Source organism: Cinclus cinclus, chromosome 29, assembly GCF_963662255.1.
Source record: "Cinclus cinclus chromosome 29, bCinCin1.1, whole genome shotgun sequence".
NCBI classification, from domain to species: Eukaryota; Metazoa; Chordata; class Aves; order Passeriformes; family Cinclidae; genus Cinclus; species Cinclus cinclus.
The window spans coordinates 975,201-993,099 of record NC_085074.1 but is presented as its reverse complement, the minus strand read 5'-3'; the positions used below and the strand labels follow the sequence as shown (position 1 = coordinate 993,099).

The 17,899-nt window shown below is 58.3% G+C and overlaps 2 protein-coding genes across 2 annotated transcripts in view; both read right to left on the bottom strand.

Annotated features, from left to right (window-relative positions):
* Window positions 1–9,519, bottom strand: part of TET3 (tet methylcytosine dioxygenase 3) — a 28,344-nt gene extending 18,825 nt beyond the window's left edge. The window contains exons 1-3 of the mRNA XM_062510456.1: window positions 9,489–9,519; window positions 9,307–9,371; window positions 8,841–8,954 (exon numbers count right to left, since the gene is read on the bottom strand). Of these exons, the coding sequence (XP_062366440.1) occupies window positions 8,841–8,954; window positions 9,307–9,371; window positions 9,489–9,519 (210 nt within the window). The remainder of the gene's footprint in view (window positions 1–8,840; window positions 8,955–9,306; window positions 9,372–9,488) is intronic.
* A 4,747-nt stretch (window positions 9,520–14,266) lies between these two features.
* Window positions 14,267–17,480, bottom strand: DGUOK (deoxyguanosine kinase). Its single transcript, XM_062510604.1, has 7 exons — window positions 17,402–17,480; window positions 16,525–16,637; window positions 16,265–16,446; window positions 15,758–15,905; window positions 15,365–15,480; window positions 15,168–15,267; window positions 14,267–14,657 (listed from the first exon to the last, which is right to left on the bottom strand). The coding sequence occupies exons 1-7, from the start codon at window positions 17,478–17,480 to the stop codon at window positions 14,568–14,570; spliced, it is 828 nt and encodes a 275-aa protein (XP_062366588.1). The 3' UTR covers window positions 14,267–14,567.
* Window positions 17,481–17,899: the final 419 nt, after the last annotated feature.

The following is a 17,899-nucleotide window of genomic DNA, read 5'->3' as shown; positions in this document are numbered from 1 at the left end:
TCCACTGCCCGAGAGATCCACTGCCCTACAGATCCCTCTGCCCTACAGATCCACTGCCCTACAGATCCCACTGTTCTATGTCCTGCTCCCCAACAGATCCTATTGCCCCAAGATTTCTGTGCCCTATAGGTCCCCCTCCCCAGTACATCCAGTGACCCATATATTCATCAATCCTATATATCCACCCACCCTATATAACCTATACAACCAAGAAACTGTATGTGCAGCAAACTTATACATCCAGCAACCCAGATATTCCACAATCCCATACACTCACCAGCCCTAAACAACCAGCAACCCTAAATTCCTGAGTCCTATATACCCAGCAACCCTATACATCCAGTGACCGATACATCCAACATCCCCTACATGGCCAGGAACCTGGATATTCCACAGTCCTAACGCATCCATCTCCCAAAGCAGCCTCAAACTGACCCAAAAACCAGGGACAAGCTGGTTCCCCTGTGGGACAAAGACCCCGTCCATCCATCCATCCATCCATCCATCCATCCATCCATCCATCCATCCTCCTTACAGCCCAAGTTCTAAACCTGCTTTTCCCCCTTTATCTTTCCCCTTTTCCACTTTTTTAAATTATTCCTTTCAACCTTTTGCTGGTACAAAAGACAAACAAAACAAAACCCACCCAAAGCCAGCAGGGAAATGGATTTTAAATCCCTCATCCTCCCAAAATACCTGGTCCCCCACATCAGGACCTCAAAGATTCCCCAAAATAAATATTTTGGGAGTTTGTTAAACCCATTTCCAAACAGGTCAGGAGATGCAGAGAACAGAGCAACTTGTCACATACACAGCCGACACTTGACATCATGCCACTGCAAAAACCACACAATTTGAATAAAAGTGGAGAATCTGGGGGGAAGAGGAGAGCAGAGGAAGCTCAGTGGGGATGCTGAGCCCTTCCCAGCCGCACCGAGGTGGCTGTGAGGGCGCAGTGTGCCGGGGCTGCGGCGAGGGCATGGCCGGGAGCTGCGGAGGTCAGCGGGAGCTGCTGCCAGCCGGCAGCACAGGCCAGCCAAGAGGGAGCTTGGCTGCCAGCCTCACTCCAGTGGAGCCCGGCCAGGCCCAGCACTCAGATTGTGGTTTTCCTCCTCTGGCAACAACCCCGGGGATCCTCCGTTGGGATGGTGGCTTGGGGGCAACCGCCAGGGGAAGCCCTGAGCATCCCTGAGTGCTGGAGACCCTACAAAAACAACCCACCAAGCTGGTGCCACCAAAGGGCTGTGTCAGGGACGGGAGTGCTGTCAGAATCAAAGGACTGATGCTCCTGGGAAGCACCGTTCTGCACTGCCAGACCCCAAGAGATGAGAAAGCCCTTCCCTGTCCCAAGCCAGCCACAGACCCCAGCTGCCAGCGGGAGGCAGGCCGGAGAGGAGCAGATGACCTAAATCCAACTTGATGCTCCCTGAAAAGGGAAATCCAAGGAAATCTGGGAAGGCCAAGTGCCGAGTCAGAGCGGTGAGAGCCCCCAGGTACCCCCGGGTCCCGCACGCCAGGGTACCCACCGCGCTGGCTCGGGGTCCCGCTGCCTCCCACCGCCGCTGGCAGCCACAGCCGTCTCTCCCGCCGTCTCTCCCGCCGTGTTTTCCAAGCTGTTTCCATGGCCCCGGCTGACCCCAGCGCTGGGGCTGAGCTGCTCACTCCTGTCCTCATTTAGCCCAAAGAAAAGCCGGAATAACAGCAATGCCAAGGGAGCTGAGCTGATTTACGCTGTAGGAAGCCCAGCTCTGCTTTACTCGGGTCCCAGGAGCTCTTTCAGGGACCCCCATGGCCACTATCCCTCTTTGGATGGCGCCAGAGCAACAATTCCACTCCCTTTTCCTCCTCATTTGGGGTATGATAAGCTGGTTGAATGTGATATAGTCCAAATCCCAGCTCCTGCACCAGCATCCCACCAGTACTGAGAACTTCTGAGGGAGATGGAGGATTTTTTCAAGGTGGAAAAAAAATTTGTTCCCACCTCCAACCGCCTTGTTTCCTCCAGGAAAAGTACTTTCCCTTTTGGAAAGGATGCTTGAGGTGAGGATGTTCGGGGTCAGGATGGTTAGGGAATGGATGCTCAGGGTGGGAATACTCAAGAATGCAGATGCTTGCAGTTGGGGTGTTCGGGGCGAGGATTCTTGAGATCAAGAATGCTCAGCAAGGGGATGTCTGAAGCAGGAATGCTCAGTGAAGGCTTGGGGCTGGAATGTTTGGAAGGGGGCTGCTCGGAGTGAAGATGCTTGGGGTCAGGACATTCAGAGCAGGGACACTTGGAGCAGAGACACTCAGAGCAGGGAGATTCAGGGCAGGGACATTCAGGGCAGGGACATGGAGCATGGACACTCAGGGCAGGAACACAGAGCAGGGACACGGAGCAGGGACACTTGGGGATGCTCAGCACTGTGGACAGGCGAGAGCTGCCTCAGCAGCCGCTCCCAGCGGAGGCTCTTTCCCACTGGAGCAGTTTTTGGGAAGCCGATGCCGTGGCCAAGCCACGGCGTGTTACCCCCATGCTGCGCCTGCCCAGTGTGGCACAGAGCCCAGCTGGGAGCTGCCAGTTGGCGCGGGCAAGGCAGAAGGCTTGGCATGGCTCAAAGCCCCGTCAGGGAGAGGGCTGAGCTCTTGAAAGGAAAAAGGAGAAGAAAAAAAAACAAAAAAGAAAACCCCACGGGACTATTTTTGTTTCAACACAGCTGGTTCCCCTCATGCCGGCTCCCAGATTGGCACCGGGGCTGGCTTGGCAAGGTTGAATCACCGTGCCTGCTCTGTCTGGGGAAGGGAAAGGAGGAATGGAGAGGAAGGGGAAGAGGAAAGGGAGAAAGGGAAGATGAAGGAGGGGAAGGAAGGGGAGGAGGAAAAGGAAGGGAAAGAGGAAGGATGGAAGTGAAAGAATAATAAGGGGAAGGAGATTAAGGCAAAGAGGAAGGAGATAAGGGGAAGGAGATGAAGTGAAAGGAGAAAGGCAAGCTGAAGGAGAAGGGAAAGAAGGGGATGGGGAAAAAGAGGATAGGGAAGGAGAGGGAATGAAAAGATATGGGAAGAAAGGTGAAAAAGCGAAGGAAGGGGAAGAAGGAATGGAAGAAAGGGGGTGGGCAAGGAGGGGAAGCAGGGATAGAAAGGAAGATGGGGATGGGGAGGAAGGGAAATAGGAAAGAACAGGAAGGGGACAGGCAGGAAGAGGACAGGGGTGGGGAAGGAAGAGGACCCATATGGGAAAGAAGTGGAAGCACATGGGCCGTGTGGGAAAGGCCTCTCCTCACCCCTCATCCAGTCTGGCTGCATTTCCCATCCCACTCCAACCCAATTTCACAGCCCCACTGCCAGCACTCCCCACAGGACCAGGCTCCATCCCCTCCCACCACTCCAGCCCCACAATCCCCCATACAATGCAAATCAGGGAGAGGAAAGCCAGATTTTGAGGAGCAAGGAGGAAAGGTTTTCCACAGCCATGCACTGACCAAACTGTTTTCAAGGCTTTGCCCCCTGCTTTGAACAGAGGAGGAGTCCCTGCACCCTCCTGGTCCCCAGGTGTAAGTCAGGGATGTGCCAGCAAACACTCATGGGTGCTTGGCTCCCCTCCAGCTCATCCCCATCCCCTCATACCTGGGGAATGATGACGCGACCCCCCTCCCTGGGACATGGGGCTCCTCATGCCGCTGCACAGCCCAACCTTCGGCAGAGGAGGAGAAGAAGGAGGAGGAGGAGGAGGAGAAGAAGAACCGTGTGTGCTGCCACCTCCCACCCAGCAAGCACAGGCAAGTCAGCAGCGCGACGGCCGACGGGCAGGAGACGAGTGGGAGCCAGGCCCTGCCCCATCTGGGAGCAGGGAAAATGCCACCCTTGACAAAGCCAGAGCTGTTTTCGCTGCCATGACCCATTTCTCATGGGGAAAAGCATTTCGTGGCAGGTGGGAGACGTGACCCCTTTGGATGAAATCCTTTTCCCAAAGCTGGAGGAAGGTGCACGGCAATGACAATGCGCTGGCAGCAACAGATGCTGGCTCAGTATCAGCAAACTGCAGCACGCTGTACAAAGAAGTTCCTTTTTCTACACAAAAAATTTCAAGCTCGCCCGCTATCCTACTGCCTCCTCGGGGGGCCGGGGCCGCTGAGTCAGCACCGGCACTGCTGAGTCACCAGGACCACCTCAGCCGATGAGCTCAGCACGGGGGTTTGGCATCTCCACGCTCACCGGCACTACCGGGCCCCCAGGAGTCTTTTGCCAGCACCTCTGCCAATATTCTGGGGTCTCACGAGGTTTTTTTCACCCATCCCCAAAACCACACCGATAGGCATCACCTTAAATCCAACACTACAGAAATAAAACCAACAAAAGGTGAGGAAAGCCGGGGAAGTCAGTGATGTTTCAACTCTTCCCACCCTCCAACCAGCACCGTGGTCCTCTCCAAAAACACCTCACCACAGACCGACCACCCACGAGCCACGATGGCAGCGACTGCCGCCACCTGCACCCTCCCCGTCCTGCTCGCCGAAAGTGGAAACGGTGAAAGAACAGAAAAACAAAGTCTGGTTTTCCCTTTTCCCCCCACCCCTCGCTGGGGTCAACAGCACCACGGGGGAAAGCGCCGACGCCGCCTCCGGCTTCCCCGGCCTCGGAGCCGCTGACGGGCTTGATGACTCACAGGGAAGGAGGGGGACAAGCAGCGCGTGCTCGGGGCCCTCATGTTTGTAAACCTAAAAAAAGCCATGTGCGGGCAGGCAGCGTGCACTGCGCTCCGGCCGGCGGCGGGATCCGCAGGGGAGGCAGAATGCTCCCAGCGTGCTCCCAGTGTGACTCCAGTGCAATCCCAGTGTGCTCCCAGTGTGATCCCAGCGTGCTCCCAGTGTGATCCGGGGGGGAGGCAGTGTTCTCCTAGTGCATTCCCAGCGTGATCTGGAAGGGAGGTAGTGCGATCTGAGTGTGACTCCAGTGTGATCCCAGTGTGATCCACAGAGCAGGCGGTGTGGTCCCAGTGTGATCTGGGGGCAGGTAGTGTGATTCCGGTGTGATCCAGAGGGGAGGTAGTGCGATCCCAGTGTGATCCCAGCATGATCCCAGTGTGATCCAGAGGGCACGCAGTGTGATCCCAGTGTGCTCCCGGTGCGATCCCAGTGCAATCTAGTGCGATCCCAGTGCAATCTAGTGCACTCCCAGTGTGATCTAGAGGACAGGTGGTGTGCTCCCAGTGCGATCCCAGTGTGATCCACAGGGCAGGCACCATGCTCCCAACATGCTCCAGAGGACAGGCAGGATGCTCCCAGTGTGCTCCCAGTGTGCCCCAGTGGGCCAGCAGGGCGTTCCCAGTGTGCTCCAACACCAGCCATCCAAACCATGGAGGCTCATGGAGATGCATGGCTGTGAGAAGCCACCACTGCCACCAGGGCTGGTGCAGCCATGGCGTTAATTAAGTGCCAGGGCTTTAATTGCAACGGCGTTAATTGGTGCGGATTTAGGCACCTGAGCTTTAAGAGCAGTGGCTTCAATGCAATGGCCCTAAATGCAGAGGCTTTAATTGTAACACCATCAGGTCCCTCAGAGGCTCAGGATCTTTGGAGCCCCTCACTCTGTCGCTCCTCATCCTGCTCTCCACTCCCTGCTCCATCCCAACACCGGGGGCTGCAGCTCCCGGGATGTTTCTCCATCCTTTCCAGCCGTGGGAACGGGGCTGAACCACCAGCCTTGCAGTGACAAACCCTCCGGCTACCCCACAGTGTCCCTGGCCTCTGCACTGACAACTGCAGCATTTACAACTTGCTCCAATACTTTTTTGTTGTTGTTGTTGTTTTTAACAGCATTTTCAGGGCTTGGGGTAGTTTGGAGGTTTTTTTTCCCCTCATTTGGCTGCAATAGGAACTGCAGGCTCAGGAGCTCGTGGTCCCCAGCTCCCCCCTTCGACAGCAAAATCTCATTTAATCAAAAGATGCGGCGACTGGATGTGCAGAGGCATTTCGCTCTCGCTGTCTTTTTTTCCCCCTTAAGAACTGCCATTTTAGCTGTAGCAAACAAACACGCTGTATTGTCCCCGAGACACCGCTCCCTCCAACAGCCCTGACTGCAAATCCCAGGCCACCCTGCCGCCCAGGAAAAGGGGATTTTGGCCCTGGGACAGAGAAGAAAATTGGGGCTGAGCTGGGTTTGCGGGGCTGGCAGTGGTGTGGTGGGCAGATATGGAGCGGGGACAGAGCTGATCGCAGCTGTTTCACCTCCAGCCTCTTCCCATTTCATTTCATCTCCCCTTGGATGCCGGCCCGGGGAGCGGGGGGATAAATAAAAAAACCTCTTTCATCCTCAGAAAAGGTCTGGCACCCTTTTACACAGAGCTCAAAGCACAGAGATTAAAGCGCTGGCAAAGGAGGCAGCAGGGGGGTGTCCCCAGGAGGGATCTGGGGGCATCTCTCTCATCCCAGCCCACATCCCCATCCACAGTGGGGACAGCAAGGGGATGGGGACAGTGGGTTTTGGCACTGGCTCCTTCCTGACATCCCCTTGAGAAGACTCCCTGAGCACACATGGAGTGAGGACACAGCGAGGGCAGGGAATGGGGACCCCAGTACCACAGGAACAGGGAAAGCTGGCACATGCTGGGACAGAAGACCCCAGTGTCACAGAAACAAGGGAGCCCAGCACAGGCAGGAAGAGCACTGTGACCCTAGGGGAACGGGAATGTGGACAAGGGAGCCCTGTCCACGCAAAATGGACTAGAGATGCCAGTGGCATGGGAATGGGAAAAAGGAACTCATGTGCATGCAGGTAAAGAACTTGGGACCCTGATGGCATCGGAATGGGGACAAGGGACCCTGCACATGCAAAGGATTAGGAATGACAACACTGCAGAAACAGGGAGCAGGGACCCAAGCATGCACAGGTGGGAGACAAGGGACACTGCCGCCATAAGGATGGGGACACTGGCACATGCAAGCAGGGCACCTAAGATCCTGATGCAGCAGGAATAGGGACTGAGAAACTCCCACAGGGAACCCCAATGCTATGGGGACAGGGACACACACTGCCACAGGGACAGGGGACCCTGGCACATGCAGGCAGGGGACTGAGCACGCTGATGTCACATGGATTGGGACCAGGGATCCCAGCACACACAGACAAAGGACCACAGACCCCGACAATGAGGGAATGGAAACTGGGAACACTGGTACATGCAGGAAGGAGTCTGAATATCCCAACAGCATGGAGACAGGGACCAGGCACCCCAGCACATGCAGACAGGGCACCAGGGAGCCCATGAGGACAAGAATTGGGGACTGCAGCACATGCAGAAAGGAGACTGGGGACCTTGATGGCACGGGGACAAGAACTGGGGACTGCAGCACATTCAGAACCAGTCCAAGAACCCAGGTGCCATGGGGACAGGGACTGGGGACTTCAGCACATGCAGGCAGGGGACTGGAGACCCCAGTGCCATGGGGACAGTTCACTCCCAGTGTGCCAGCACCAGGGACACCACAGCAAGGGCTTTTTAGGACGCAGACCAGAAGCCCAACCATGTGCCCCAGAGCCAATCATGCCACCACTTTGCCATCCCCATTCCCAGTTAGGCCAGCAAAGACCCTCAAAGGAAAGGCCAAAATGCTGGGGACATGCACATTTTGCCTTCCCCAGATCCGGAGCCACCTTCCCCCATAATTACCTGTGAGAAAGAGTCCATGTCGGGCAATCCGAAAAAACAAACCTTGTCAATGCTAACGAGGTGCCAAAGGCCAAGACTGGGGCTCGTTTATAGGGCCACCATAACAACCAGTGAGGACTCTGCTCCGGGGCTGCCCAGCCCTTCTCAGCATGATGCAACCTCACACCGAATCCCGGCACCCGGTACGGCACCGAACCCATTGCCCCGGCACCCGCCACCGGTTCCATCTATGATTCCTATTTTTTTTCCTCATTTTGCACAGCATCCGCCGCTCCGGAGGCAGCTCCGGCGTTGGCAGGCACACGCACTGGCGCATCCCCCCGGTTGCGAGATCTGGAGCATCCCCATCCCTGTGAAAACACGTGGTGCCAAAAGCCGCTCACCGCCGACTCCGAACTTCGGGGCGGCCGCACGTTTTTTTGGCAACACTCTCCCTCTGACCTCGGTGACGTCCCTCGGAGCCACCAGCATCTGCAGCCGCTCGGGTGCCAAAACTGCCAAACCGCACCGTTCATGGCACTGGGATAACCAAAATCCCCGCCTGGGCGGGCGAGTGAGACCCCGCTGAGGAGGACCAGCTGCTTTTTCTGCCCACCTCCATCACGCCGTGACGAAAAGCGGGGGGTGCCCGCACCGGACCCCGGGTCTTCGTCACAGCGAGGGCTGACAGCTGCCACCGACCGGTGACGTCACGGTGACGTCACGGCGGGGAGCCTCATCGCCCTTGTTCGCATCACACCGCCGCGCCTCTGAGCTCAGCACATTTCGGGGACGGCCGGGATGAGTTAATATAAATAATGATTAATAAAAGAGGAAAGCACACGGGGGAATAACGATGTGGAGCGGCGGGGTGGGAAGGGGGCGGGGTGTGCACCTTAAGGCTTCTCGCCCTCCCACCCTCATCCACAACCCCCCCTCCACCCCTACGAAGCGATGCTGGAGGGAAAGGAAAGGCATAAAAGAAGGAAAACAGCACAAAACGGGGGGCGGTGGCGCGGGGCGTGTGTCCCTCCCCAGGCCCCGCCGCTTTGTCCTCGCGGCCCCGCGGGGCCGCCAACACGGGGGGGGGGGGGGGGGCTTTAACCTCCCCCACACCGGCCCGCAAGCCTGGGGCGGGATTGTGTTTTTTTTGGGGGAGGGGGTTTGGGGGGGTGCAGAGGGAGTGTTTTGAGGTGGGAAGGGGTGCGCTTACCTCGCCGCTGCCCCCGCGCTGCCCCCGCAGCCCCCGCCGGCCCCGCACGGCGCCGGCCCTCAGGAGGAAGCCATCTTGTCTCCCTCTCCTCCGCGCTCCCTCACCGCCGCCCCGCTGCAGCCGAGGGGGGGAATGAGCGCCGCATCCCTGCTCCCCCCCTCTCCTCCTCCTCCTCCTCCTCTTCTCTTCTTCCCTCCTTCCTCCTCCTCCTTCCTCCTCCTCTTCCTTCCTTCCTCCTCCTCCTCCTCCTCCTTTCCCCCCCACGCGCAGCCCCCCCCCCTTCCCCACGCAGTGGCACCGCCCGCCCGCTCCCTGCGCTGCGCAGGAGCGGGGACATGAGGGGGACACGGGGGGGGCCGCGGGCGCGGGGGACACGCGAGCGCGCGCCCGCAGTAAAAGGGGTGAGGGGACCCCAAACCCGGGCACTGCGGGCTTGTGGCGCCGGGAAACTGAGGCATCAACCCACGGTGGGGGTGGAAGCACCCAAAGGACCCCCGGGGACGCGGGGGGCACGGGGGGACACTGGGAACACTGGGGGAAACAGAAGAGGGGACATTGAGGGGGAAAAGGGGGGGACGCAGCGAGGACACAAGGATGCGGGGACATGAGGGGGACACGAGGGGTGTGCGGGTAGGGCACAGAGGGCACACAAGGGGGACATGGACAGGGACACAGACATGCGACGCTACAACCCCAAAATGGGGTCACAGGACCCCCAAACCCTGGTCATTGTGTCACTGTGCCCCCAGGAAACCGAGGCATCAGCCCACACGGGGGGTGGGAGCAGCCAAAAACCCTGAGAGCAGCCGGGGGAGCTCCCAAAACACTCTTTACACCCCTCCGTCCAGTTTTTTCCTGCCATTAAACTCCTGGCAACCTTCTTAATGTTTGTCCATTAATTTGGGTACATCAGTTTGGTTGGGTTAATTTCAGAACATTTATCATTTGGGGCCCTCATCAACCTGGGGACACTATTAATTTGGGGACATCACTAATCTGGGTCCCTGAATTATCTGGGGACATCAGACCTTTAAAACATTTGAATCCTCCTCCAAAAACACGCACGTTATTCGATTGCCCCTTCTTTCCAAAAATCCAGGCCCTGCTGAAGAGAGGAGGGAATTGAGGGCATTGTCCCGTGGGAATTGGACAGCGAAAGGGTTAAGGTGGGGCTGGTTCCTTGAAAAAGTCCCGGTGGAATTCAGCTCCAGCTTTTCCAAACCCTGTTGGAGCTGGCAGTCCCCCTGTGATGCACAAAGTATTTTGGGGAGAGCAGGAGAGACAGAAGGGGAAAAGGGGAGCAAGGAGAGCAAATTCACCCAAAACTTCTCCATCCGGGCTTGGAGGTGATGCTCCTGGAAGAGTTTTCCAAGTCAATTTCTCGCCTAAATCACCAGCAAAATGGCTACAAACTCAAAATTCCGAAAGGTTTCCCTGGAAAACTGCTTTCCACTGGGATCTGAGGACCCATTAAATGCCCACTGGGTTGGATAAACCCGAGTTCAGGTAGAAGCTCAAGCACAGACCTGACATCCCCATCCCTGCAACATTCCCTGGAGCAATATTCCCTTTTTCTCCCCCGAAAAGGCCATGCGTAAGCCAAGAACCCGCCGGGACCCGACCTTTGCTCCGAGCACTGCAACTCCCAAGGAATAAATGGGATCAACTGGTGCAGGGAACTGGTTTTCCCCCAAATTTCCAGCCTCATGTGACAGTGCCCCAGGTTGCAAACCCGTTTTGCCCAGCCCAGCTCTGCCGGGCAAGAACTCGCTGCAAAAAGCGCGGCGGGGATTTAATTCCAACAAACACCTCTTCCCTCCCATCCTCCTCCTCCTCTGCTCCAGCATCCATTGGATTCGCTCCCGAGCCCTTTGAGCTGCTCACATCACAGCCCGGCCTGGACATATTTCTATTTTCCAGGCACGGACATGGTGAGAATCCCCCGGATTACCCGGGGACAGCCCCCAGCAGGCGGGTGACTCCTGCAGGTGACACCGGCATGTGCGGAATGAAAACGAGCCAAACCCCAGCCTGTCCTTCACTCCATCCATCAGCCCAATGCTGTTTTTGGAGATGCCAGACACGTTTTGGGGCGATTTCACGGTGGAGAAAAAAAAATATATTAAAAAAAAATCCCACCTTAACCCTCCAGGGAAAGCCTCGAAGATGGACAAATTTAGTAACTTTTATTAGTAATGCTTTAAATGAGATTATCCCTAATCGCCAAGCTCGTCCCCAAGCCTGGCTGCCAAATTCAGTTAGGGGCTCTCATTTCGAGGATGAACGGGAATTTTTGAGCACCAGGAATGCCCCAGGGACACCTTGAGCTGCGCAACGTCCCAAAACCACAAAACCAAAGTGGTTTTGGGGGCCTGGTGCGCCCATTCCTATGCCAACGGGGTTTTCTGTGGGGTTTACTCAGGGTTTGCTCCCCGAAGCTGAGCGGGACAGGTTGGAGCATCCTTCCCTCGGTTGGAGCGGACACCGGCGTGTTCCGGGCTAATGAGCGACTGCCCAAGACGTTGATTAGTTATGCAAATGAGCGGGAAAGACACCCAGAGCCACCTGGGAAGGCAGGAGAGGGTCTGAGGGACGCGCCATGGGAACCGAGCTAAACCTTGACCTCTGCTATCTTCCTCCTCCTCTTCCTCCTCTTCAAACCCTCACGGATGGGGACACTGCAGGGAATCAGCCCCCAAGGGGACAGCAGGAGCTCCAGGCAGAGCTGCGAAGGCAGAGCCGGCTCTCCCGAGCCGGGCCGAGCCGGAGGAACTGGTGGAACTGGTGCTGGCTGCCCGACCGGCTCCGGCTGCCAAAGCACCCCGGGAGAGACGCCGGGACGTGGGAATTGCGGCACACCCTGGCCCGGCCACCGGCACCAGCCCCGGCTCCCGGGGGATCCCCCCGCTGCCCGCCCTGCCCCCAGCAGCATCCTAATAAAATAAAATAAAAAATTAAAAATAATCTTTTCCCCTATATCCTGCCTGGAAAAGTACGGAGGACAAACCCTTGGCCGCCAGTTCTCGGTTTTCACCGGCGTTTTGCCAAGGGCAAAGTCCTTCCCCCTCCTCGCCAAGCCACCTGTTCCAACGTCCGCACCACCCCATCCCATCCTGCCACGGCCATTCCAAAGGAAAAAACAGCTGGATACAACTCAGAGGCGCAGGACAGCCACTCACCCCCCGATACTACCAAAAAAAAAAAAAAAAAAAAAAAAAAAATTAAAAAAAGAGAAAAAAAGTAGCTCTTTTTTTTTTTTTTTGAGAGAGGGGAAAAGACCAAAAATCAACGCCAAGCAGATGTTTCTCCCTCCCACGTTGGAGACCCCCCAGCTGGAGCAGCCCCTCCCCCCCTTTTTCCCTGGCTCTGCGTGGGCACAAAATGCGAGATCCCAGTTACAGCCAACCCGGCCGGTAAAACCAGAAGTGCCGAAGGAAGGCGCTGGAATTTTTAGGTGAAGAAAATGCCGCAACTTGTTAGCTCCGAGATGCTCCCCCCGGGGCACGGCTCTGCTTTCCCCTTCCTTTGCCACCCCCTTCTTTTTGGGGACCCCCCCCCTCCCCCCCCGACGGCACCCGGGTGGGTTTCATGCAGCGTTTTGCTCTTTCACGCCAAGAAATCCCAAGGAATTCGGTTTTAAGGTGGGTTTTGTTCCACCCGTCCCGCGGCGCTGTTTTGGGGATGCCCCAAGGACGAGTTGAAATTTTTTTTTTATGGGGGAGGGGGTGTGTTTAAGGCATCAAAGCGGCCTTTAAGGCAGCAGAAAGTCCCATTTCCCACGGAAATACCCTTAAAAAAACAAACCCATCCACCAACCGAGGAGGGGCTTTCCCTGCCCACCCTGACGAGCCCCCTCCAAGTCACGGTGACGTTACAAAGGGGCCACAAACCACCCCGAAAAGGTGGAGGTGTGGGGATGAGAGGGGGGGACGGATGGGTTGGGGGAGCTGGGGATCGCTCACCTCCCTGTGGAGCCCCTCGTGCCTCTCCATCTCCATCCCGGGGGGCAGCGTTAGATTTCGGGGCTCCCCCCCGCCGGGGGGGCGGCTGGCCCGGGCTGGCGGAGCCCCCTGCCCGGCCACAGGGACATCCCGGAGTCACCGTGTCCCCCGCCCTGGGGACACCGCCGAGTTCTGCGGGGACAGAGCCGGTGAAGCCGCGAGTCACCCCGACTTTTAATTTCCACCCCGGGTGGGGGGGGCGGCCCCGCTGACTCCCCACCCCTCCTTCCCCCGAGCCCCCCCAAAACCGGGGTGCTGCCTCCCCGCTTTTAATCCCACCCCTTATTTCTTCCAACCCCATTTTTCTATCCTCTTCTATTTCCTCCCCCCCTCCCCCCCAAAACCCGCGCGGCTTCGGCACAACTTCACAACTTCAGCCGCGCACCGGCAACTTTCCACCTCCCCCCCTCCCCAAATTTAGATAGAAAAAAGGTTTTTTACCGGAAAAAAAAAAAAAAAAAAAGGTTTCGGCCCCCTCCTTGGGAACGGGCAGCTGCAGGGGCTCGGCCCGGGGCTGAGCTCACTCCCGGCCGGGGGGATGGCGGGGACCCCAGAGGGGCTGGCGGGCGGCTCGGGATGTCGCTGTGGCCGGCACCCCGAGGGGACCCGCGGAGCTGCCGCACGTTGCTGCCGCCGCCGCTCCTGCTCTGCTGCTTCCTTTGTTCTGCAGCGCCCGCTCGGGGGGACCCGGCGGGCGGCCGGGGGGCTCCGGCCGAGCGCCGGGGGGCACCCGGAGCCTCGGGGATAACGGGGAGGGGGGGGCGGGGGTGCGGAGGGATTTGGGCGAAGCGGGGTTTTGTTGTGGGGTTGTTGTTGGGTGCGGGGGTTGTTGTTGTTAGGATCGCTGGGCGCGGGGGTGCGCGGGGTCGTTTTTGTAGGATTGTAGAGGGTAGTGGGGGGGTTGCACCACGCTGCTGGTTTTGTGAGGCTGCGATTCCGCTGTTGCTGTTTTTGTAGGGTCGTTAGTGGGGTCTCGCTCTGTGTTATTGTAGGGTCTCCAGAGAAAATCCCAGGGGGGAGCTCCTCCAGGCATATCCTGCTCCACAGCCCTCCAGATCCCCCCTATCCTGCCCCAGGTCCCCCCACCTCCTTCCCCATATCCCACCCCACAGCCTCCCAAATCACCACCCCAATCCCGCCCTCCCCCCCCCCCCCCCCCCCGTAGGGCAGCTGCCCCACCGGTGTTCCTGTAGAGTCTCACTGCCCCACCCCCCTTTTAGGTGCCAAATCCCCTCGGTTTTCCCCCAAATCCTGACCCACGCCTGGCAGAGCCCCAGGGCACTGTCCCCCCCCTCACGACACCCCAAAACTGGGGGAATAGTGAATACTGTCCCCTCGTGTCCCACCTAGAGCCACCCCGACCCTCCACAGCCCTGGTTTGAGACATGGAGCAGCTCCGCAGAGATTTGATCTTAATTTAAGGGGAAAAAAAAAGATACACAAATAACAAAATAAGGGGTTCGGGTGTCACCTAAACACCGGGATTTCCCAGGGAAAATTCAAGCATTGCAAGAAACCCACCTCAGGGAGCCTTCTCAGCTGGGGATCCCTAAATACTGGGAGGGGGTCACAGCAAGGACCTGGTCCCCTGAGCACGGGGAGCCCCCCTGCCCCCAAAACTCCTCACACGCCTCTGAGGATCCAAATCCACCCCTGGCCCAGCACAGACCAGCTGAGGGGACAGCTGGGGACCAGGACATGTCCCTTGTCCATGGGATCGGGATCTTCAGACAGATGTTGCCCCTTCCCCGGCTCCGAGAGGGTTGGGATGTGACGGCAAAGTGTCAGCACTCAGTGATGCCACGAAGGCCTCGACCTGCAAGGACAACCTAGCTGAAGGGGTGGCACCGGGATGGCACAGGGACAGTACTGGGATGGCACCGGCATGGCACTGGGTTGGTACTGTTACGGTGCAGGGGTGGCACTGGGATGGCACCGGGATAGAACTGGGATGGCATTGGGATGGTACTGGCCTGGAACTGGTATGGTATAGGAATGCACTGGGGTGGCACCAGGATGGAACTGGGATGGTGCAGGGGTGGCACCAGGATGGCACTGACATGGAACTGGGATAGCCCTGGGATGGCACTGGCACTGCGATGGTGTAAGAATGCACTGGGATGGAACTGGGATGGTGTAGGAATGCAATGGGGTGGCACCAGGACTGTGCAAGAATGGCACCAGGATGGCCCTGGCACAGCTGAGGTTTAAACCACCTCAGACCCACGATGTGGAAGTTATTTTTCCCAAGGAAAATGGAACAGAGGTGGAGGCTCAGAGCCAGGTTCTGATGGCACGGGGAAGCCACTGGGCTGTGCCACCCCACCTGTGCCATGAGAGCACCCTGCACGGCCACGTCGTGCTCAAAGTCCTTGTCCACATCCAGTATCAGGACGGGTGTGCGCCGCGCCTCCTCAAAGTGGATCCTGCCGGAGGGACACAGGGAGGGAGGGATTAAACGCCCAAAACAACCACCCCCAAAGCTGGGGGTCACCTCAAAGATGGGCATGGGTTGGCACTCACTCTGTGGTCCTGTCCACCAGCCACTGCTCGTGCTGGGCATGGAGCTGCTGCAGGTACCCCAGCTGGATCCCACCCTCCTCCTGCCTAGCCCGCCGCCGCAGCCGCTCCAGGCATGTCTGGGGCAGAGCAGGACAGATGGGAGAACAACAAGACGAAGGAAAATAGGATGTCAGTGGCAGAGGAGGAATGTGGGAAGCATGAACCTGGGAGATGCTGCAGCCCCTTCTCCCCAAAACCCACTCTGGAATCCACAGCAAAACTCCCACCCACATTCCCGTGGGAAGAGAAGCAGGCCCTGCTCCTCCAGGTGGTGATTTGTGGTGAAATCCCTGAATCCCAGCAATTCTGCCAGGATCCAGGTGGACCTGGAGTCCTCCTGCACCTGGCACACACCTGGGGCCTGGCCTGCAGGTAGAGGAAGCCGTGGAAGGCGGTGCGGAGCCCCAGGTGCCGCAGCAAGAAGTCGTGCCAGTCCTGATAAATGGCCCATTCCAGGGGCTGCAGGTGCCCAGCCTCAAAGAGGTTCTTGGCAAAGACGTACCTTGGAAGGGATGGAGAGAGGGAGCCAGCAGCTCTGTCACCTGCCACGCTCAGGTGGCTTCACAGCCATTTTTTTCCAGCTTTTTTTTTTCACCAACAAGGAACTACAGGTGGTTAAATTAAGGCAAAAGTCCCTAATCTGGGGCACATGCAATGCCCACCTAGCCTGGCATCACCCACAGGGCTTCATGCTGCCACCTAACACAGGTGAGGATGGGACAGCGCCCAAATTACCCCAAAATCCCATTCCTGTAATCAAGCATCGCTCTGGGCTCTGCTTACCCTGAGGACCCAACATCACAACCCAGCTGCTGTGGATGCTCCCAATCCCTTCATCCCTCTTTTTTGGGTGCTGGGTACCTGTCACTGAACACAGAGCGCTCAAAGACCCTCACAGGGTGGGGGGTCTCGGGGGGCCCCTCGTCTGGTGGATCCAGCATCGCCTTCAGCCGGCTGATGCAGGAGAAGGTCTGGAAGGTGTAGGACCAGCGGGTTGGCTCCTGGTACATCATCTGCAGCAGGTTGGCAGAGCCCACGGATGCCTGCAGAGGGATGGTGGGGGATGAGGGGGTCCCGGGGTGGCACCGGCAGAGCTGGAGTGCGGCTGGAATCGCCGTTACCTGGGCAGTGCCACTGGCCGGCACCTTGCGCCATTGTGCCACGGGCTCTGTCACCAGGTGCCACTGCGGAAAGGCTGCACCCAGTAGCTTCAGGAAGGTCGATTTCCCCACGGCTGTGGGAGCATGAGGGAGAGCAGGGTGAGCCTGTGTGATCCCCTGTCCCGGATCCTGAGGATGTGGAGAGAGCCTGGGTGGTCCCCTTCATCCCGGCTCTTGAGATATGCGGTGAGCCTGGGTTGCCCCCAGTTCTGAACTCTGGGAATGTGGGGTGTCCCCCCACTCCCACCCCAGTAACAGAGGGTAAGTCTGAGTGTCCCCCTGCTCCAAATCCTGGGATCCCGGGATGAGCCTGCGTGCCCCCATTCCAGCCCCTGGCAAACTGGGAGGAGCCTGAGGGTCCCCTGCTCTGGCTCCCAGGAACATGGGGTGAGTCTGGGTGTCCCCCACACCAAATCTCAGAAACAATGGAGTGAGCCTGGAGTTTCCCCACTGTGGCTACTGGGAATACCGGAGTAAGCCTTGGGGTCCCGCTTCCTGACTCCTGGCAATGTGGGGTGAGCCTGAGTGACGCCAATCCGACCCCCGGAAACCTGGGGTGAGCTTGGCTGCCCCCCCCCATGGCGGCTCCTGGGAACGTGGATAAGCCTGGGCGTCCCTCACCCGAGGGGAGCCGTTGTGTCCCCCCTTCCAACTCCCAGAAGCTCGGGGTTTTGGGGTGCCCCCCACGGCAGTGCCAATTAAGATAATTACAGCCATTAACTCGCACTCCGGGATGCTCCAGCCTGCGCCGTTCCCCTCCCGTCGCAACCCAAATCCTCCCGCTCCCCCCGCCCCGCGGGCCCCGCCGCCCCCTCTGTCCCCCGTGTCCCCCCGGTACCGATGTTCCCTTCCAGGGCCAGGCTCAGGGTGGCCCCGCACCGCCCCATCCCGCCACCGCTTCCGCCTTCCCGCGTCATATGCTAATGACATGGTAATCAGCGGCGCGCGCCACCGCCCCGTGACGTCATCGCGCGTGAAGTGGGCGGAGGGGCGGAAACGGGGGGGGTGGGGGCAGAACGGGGGGTGGTGGGGGGGCGATAATGTAATTTATGCAAATGAGACGCTGTCCACAGCAATGCGGGAGGCAGGGGGAGAGGGTGGGGCACACAAAGCGGGGTCGGAGTCGCCAGGACAACACTGGGGTCGCCAGAACAACATTGGGGTCGCCAAAACCACATCGGAGTCACCAGCATGGGGCTGAGGACATCAACATGGGATTGGGGTCACCAAAACCACACTGGGGTCACCAGAACAACATTGGGGTCACCAGCACAGGGTTGGGGTCCTCATCATGGGGCTAAGGACAGCAACATGGGGTTGGGGGTCATCAAAAGAA

Coding starts and splice junctions, on each gene's coding strand:
- DGUOK (XM_062510604.1), bottom strand. CDS start 17,480: ATGACGCGGGAAGGCGGAAGCGGTGGCGGGATGGGGCGGTGCGGGGCC. Junction 16,447..16,524: donor CGGCCAGTGGCACTGCCCAG/GTAACGGCGATT, acceptor ATCCCTCTGCAG/GCATCCGTGGGCTCTGCCAA. Junction 15,268..15,364: donor CTGGTGGACAGGACCACAGA/GTGAGTGCCAAC, acceptor TCCCTCCGGCAG/GATCCACTTTGAGGAGGCGC.